Here is a 5,664-nt window from a genome sequence, read left to right as displayed (position 1 = left end):
CAGAGAAAGAGAAACAGAGAGAGAGAGAGAGAGAGAGAGAGAGAGAGAGAGAGAGAGAGAGAGAGAGAGAGAGAGAGAGAGAGAGAGAGAGAGAGAGAGAGAGAGAGAGAGAGAGAGAGAGAGAGAGGGGGGGGACAAGAATAGAGAGCGAGAAAAAGAAAGAAAGAAATACAGAAAGAGAGAGAGAGAGAGAGAGAGAGAGAGAGAGAGAGAGAGAGAGAGAGAGAGGAGGGGGGGACAAGAATAGAGAGCGAGAAAAAGACAAAAAGAGATACAGACAGGGAGGGGGGAGAGAGAGGGGCGAGAGAGAGAGAGAGAGGGAGATTGTCAGTAAGAAACATAAAACAGTCACTCATAAATATCAGATGCCGGATGAATTTATTCACATATTGCAAAATAATAGCGTTTAAGAAATGCTACAGCCTTGGAAGACATTTGCAAAAAAATGACAAATGAGAACATGTCTTCTCTTGTTTTCATGCAATTACATTTGTGTATTTTGCAGACTGTCAATGTTTTCTGTGAAATGGACATACTTCCCTACTTAAAATTGTTCTCAACATTTCAAGAAAATACAAACTAATCCATGTTTTTAAGCTTCAGAACACAGTATCAATTCTTGTGCATTTCATGACATTGTATTAGCCATGTTTGCATCGGCTGCTGTTCCTTACTGTGTCAATATTCTTATTTTCCAACGCGGTTTAGTATGTGAGAATTTTGTTCGAGAACGTTCCACAGAGGATCTACTTTGAGAGCCCGCAGCTGGGTTAAAGCACTTAGAGCTTTTGTGTGCTGATCAATCTTTCAAAGCAATCCATGTTGTCAATGGAGAAAACAACATGGCTGGCTGTGTATATCAGATTTACACGAGTTGTAAAAGTAAAAGGCAATTCTACGCAATGCTGCGCAAAAAAATCAGTGATTCACAATCCTAACCGACATCAAAAAGGACGTTGCTGTGAAATACTAGCTCACGTCAAAAAAGGGGAGCTCCTAAAGCAGTCTCTTGTATGTTTAAATGCTTGTGGTAGTGCTCTACAGTCCTATTCCACTGCAATAAAGCTAGCGATGTACAATCCTAGGCGGTGACTGAATTTACATTGTCAGTCTCCCAGCCTTATGCGGTAGCAGGGTCCGTCATGACGAGGAAGTCCTTGTAGCACTTGGTGGACATCACGCGGTCTGTCAGGTTTCCAGACTGGGCAAACACCGGACAGAAGTCAATGCCCTCGGCCACCTCGTGGCACATCTCTGTTTCGGCGGGGTCGAACCCTGTGCCCGAGCAGCCCCACATAACGCACGCCTGAAAAGGAGAACGACAAAGACATATATTAAAAGGAGCTTTGATACTATGGCGGAGAACAAAAAAACATCAACAAAAAGGGAAAGATCTTCATGACCCACGTTTGTAAGTTGTTCTTTTAATGCTTATCGACGACTTGCGGCAGGGTTTGGGACTGTGCGCATACAGTCTAGAGACATCCTGCGTGCTGACGCACGAGCCGAGAAAGCTTTCCCTCTTTATCTTCACTGTTTGGAGGTGTTTTCAGACACATCAGACACAGGGATAGTAGCCATTAGACTCGTTAAGTGTACAGTGTTAGTGTTAGTGGTTATCGGTACTTTTTTATGCGCAGTTCAAACATTAGGGGTCACAGTTTACGTTTGCTTTCTTTGATCTGCTAACGAGGTGTGGTTAAATCGACAGAAATAACGAGCCCTGAATTTTATGTGAAAACTCAGCGAACGCTTGTTTATTCACACAATTCTGTATAACTTACTAGTATGTTCCTGAACACCTTAATGCTACACATGTCAGTTTCATGTGTGACTTATTCCAGGTTTGATGCACTAAATTCTCAGCCAAAGAAATAAATCGGAATGAGTGAATCTGCAGACAGAGAAAGATGCACGCAGACATTTTACTTCTAGCGCATTCAACTTTCGGAAGATTCTGTACACGTTGAACGTTTTGCATGCGCCTATTAAACACTTGAGTGGTTCAAATGTATCAAAGAAACATTACGATTTATCAATACAAACATTACTGCAATAGTCGTTTCTTTTGTTCTTGTTTTCGGCTGTGTCATCTGCTCCGTGTGTGAATTTTCTTCTTTTTCCAACGGAAGAGTCAAGACATTTGTTCGTTTGTTTGTTTGCTTTACGCCCAGCCGACCACGAAGGGCCATATCAGGGCGGTGCTGCTTTGACATATAACGTGCGCCACACACAAGACAGAAGTCGCAGCACAGGCTTCATGTCTCACCCAGTCACATTATTCTGACACCGGACCAACCAGTCCTAGCACTAACCCCATAATGCCAGACGCCAGGCGGAGCAGCCACTAGATTGCCAATTTTAAAGTCTTAGGTATGACCCTGCCGGGGTCCAAACCCACGACCTCCCGATCACGGGGCGGACGCCTTACCACTAGGCCAACCGTGCCGGTCCGAGTCAAGACATGGAACGATACTCTTTCGAATTATTGCAAAAGTTGTCTTCCCTCCCATTACGTTAACGAAAGTGAAATTAAACGCACATGCCAAGACGCCGTTGTCGGTTTCGTTATCGTAAGCGGAATACGTAATGATACATAGATTTTCCTAAAGTTAACTACTACCACTGTGCACTTAATCTCTCTATTATTAGTATCGGCCCGGATATCACATTTAGGGAGGGGGTGCACAAACTTCCGGTTTACATAGTTGTTTTAGACAAGAACTAAGAGAAGTAAGTCCTTTCTTTCCCAGCAAAAGAGTGATTCTGAATCGGTCCCTCTCTTTGAGACAATTAAAAGAGGAAAGGGTAAAATGTGCTTCTCCAGATGGCTTGGATGTGGAATGTTGTGTGAGAACGTTCAACCGAGTTTTATAATGGTAGCTGACCTTTCAAAGCACTCGACATTAAATAAATCAACATTAGGAAGCCTCCACGTGTCCCTGACTCGATCCCCTTTAAGTATTTTCTGACCGAAAGTTCTTGTTCACCTTCTAAAGTGAATTGGCCTTCACCTTGGGTCTGTTAATTATGCTAGGTCATTCATATAAGTCGTAGCTAGGAATCCAACAGGGTTTGGGGCAGTGTTTAACTGTGCTTTGTGGCCGCCAATATTAGTCTCAGCTGTTCCATTTAAGGGTTGTTGGGCACAAACGTCCGGTATACAGTTTTTTTAAGGGAAGGGTATTAGAAAAGTGTTATCTTGGTCGTGTCAAATAATAATATATCTTAACGTCATTTTTTTCAGAAGAAATTTCGAAAGTGATTGTGAATCTGTTGCTCTCTCTTGAGTCTTATACAAGAAAAATCGGTAGAAAGGATAAGATATATTTTCCAACGCGGTTTAGTATGTGAGAATATTGTTCGGGAACGTTCCACAGAGGATCTACTTTGAGAACCCGCAGCTGGGTTAAAGCACTTAGAGCTTTTGTGTGCTGATCAATCTTTCAAAGCAATCAATGGAGAATACAACATGGCTGGCTGTGTATATCAGATTTACACGAGTTGTAAAATTGCTCAAATTGAAGACGCCTCTTATGGAACATCGATCTCTTCCAACGCCCCGTGAAATCTTTGACGTCACGCTAGAAAGTGTAGCGTGACGTGTACATTCTTAAAATTCTTCCAGGGGAAACAGCAAGCGCAACAGTGTTCCCTGAATCACTTTGTCACCATCAGCAGTAGAAAATTAGGTCCCTGCAAGATTAGTTTGATACGACCTCATTTACATGATATACACAAAAGTGAGAATGTGGTTTAGTTATGTAGTGGGTGCACGATCTCTCTCATGTATGTAGGATAAGGAAGTAATCTCGAGTCCACTCCACGTATTTTCTGACCGGAAGTTATGCCCCCCCCCCCCCCCTCTATATCATATGGCCTTTCCCTTCGGCTTCTTTGTCATGGTGGGTCACGATGGGCTGCAAGTCATGGAAAAAATGTTTGCAAACTATCTCTCACTGTTTTGCATCATGTGTGTATGTGCAGTGTGTGTGAGTGTGTGTGTGTGTGTGTGTGTGTGTATGTCTGTGTGTGTGTGTGTGTGCGTGTGCGTGTGTGTGCGTTTGTGTGTGCGTGTGTGTATGTGTGTGTGTGTGTGCGTGTGTGTGTGCGTGCACGCTTGTGTTTGTGTGTGTGTGTGTGTTTATGTGTGTGTGTGTGTCCGTGCGTGCGTTTGTGCGTGCATCCAAGCGTGCGTGTGTGTATATCTGGCGATAGCAAATCGATTTGTATGAAATCTAAACCGCGACTTACGTTGAAGACATCCATGGGGTCACAGTTGTAGTTGGTGACGCACTCGGTGTGTCTCTGACTGTGAAGGATCGTCTTACAATTGTTGATCACAAACATTCTCTGAGCGTCAGTCTGACAAGTGTTCACCAGGATATCTGTGGCGTTGCTACACTTGGGGTTGCTGCAAAAGTGAAACGGTACACCACTTTTGAACTAATATTGCTCCAAACAATTCAGACTGGACAACATTTCTTTCAAGTCAAGCCGAAAAAGTCAAGGGTAACTTCAACCCACAAAAAACCCCTGAGTGTTTGTAATGAATCTCGACACGCTGATCCACATGCAAAAACGCCCCTCATGCGTTTTATCGTTCTCATGGGTTCAAGTTGTAGGTGCATGCTGGACAAAAAATCATCAGCATTTGTGATGGTATTCTAGTGGATAATGCCAATTCTCTAAAAGTTTAAAACATTGATTTAATGAAATACAGCACAATACAATACAATACAATACAATACAATGCAATACAATACAATACAATACATAGATTTGATGCCATATAAGCAATCCAAACAAGCATTTTTGCAGTGAACTACTGAGAAAATTAAAGCCTGACTTACAGGCTTAAATTGTTCGGACAATATGAATGGATTATTTAATGATTACATGTATTACACTCTTCACGAGAGTTGTGTACACTAAAGCAACAAAAACAACGAAGCAGCTCGTGGTATATATAATACGACACAATATGATAACGCTCAAAGTAACTGTACAGTGTGTTGTGTAGGTTTAAAAAAAAATTGTCTTCAAAGCATAACATCCGTCTCCAGGAGAACAAGTCTTGTTATAGTGAAAGAGCTAAATTTAGCGTTGCCAGCACGAGAAACTAGTGCTTCATCTGCCGCGCGCCGATGTTGGCCTTTAATAAACAAGTATGGTAAGTTGTGTGATATACAGGGTCACCCCCGAAAATGACACCCATAAAAATGCTAATAACTTCTATATTTGGTCAGCGATTTACTTCATAAACTTCAGCTTATGCATGATCATATCACGAAGTTGGTTGGTCAATTGTCGTGACTTTTATGTTCTGTGGAAAAAAGATATCGAAATTTGCTGAGGTTCGACATTGAGTGTTATATACTCACTCTCATCCGCTTTAAACCTTCCAGACTTTTACCTTTTGGAAATTCTGAAGGTCTAAGTATACAAAAACACCCCAGGACATCGGTGATCTGAAGAGCTTATAATTACAGCCAATCTGGCGGAATTAAACTTGGCGTTTAGCCTACCGCTCAATGTCAAACCACCTATACTTTTGAGTCGATCCCTGAGTTTGGATGGGTTTTTTTCTCGGAAGAGCACAGCAATCTGACCACTTGACCTTTAAATAGGAAACTTTGTGATCTGATCATGCATACGCTAAAT

The 5,664-nt window shown here is 42.2% G+C and overlaps 1 protein-coding gene across 1 annotated transcript in view; it reads right to left on the bottom strand.

The window, feature by feature from the left end:
* Positions 1–361: 361 nt before the first annotated feature.
* LOC138961949 (uncharacterized) overlaps positions 362–5,664 on the bottom strand; it is a 21,148-nt gene continuing 15,845 nt past the window's right edge. The window contains exons 6-7 of the mRNA XM_070333633.1: positions 4,255–4,414; positions 362–1,306 (exon numbers count right to left, since the gene is read on the bottom strand). Coding sequence (XP_070189734.1) covers positions 1,121–1,306; positions 4,255–4,414 — 346 coding nt within the window. The 3' untranslated portion in view covers positions 362–1,120. The remainder of the gene's footprint in view (positions 1,307–4,254; positions 4,415–5,664) is intronic.

The sequence above is a fragment of the Littorina saxatilis genome, linkage group LG3 (assembly GCF_037325665.1).
Source record: "Littorina saxatilis isolate snail1 linkage group LG3, US_GU_Lsax_2.0, whole genome shotgun sequence".
NCBI lineage: Eukaryota > Metazoa > Mollusca > Gastropoda > Littorinimorpha > Littorinidae > Littorina > Littorina saxatilis.
Note: the sequence above shows the minus strand (reverse complement) of the source record. Positions and strands in the feature narration are given on the sequence as shown.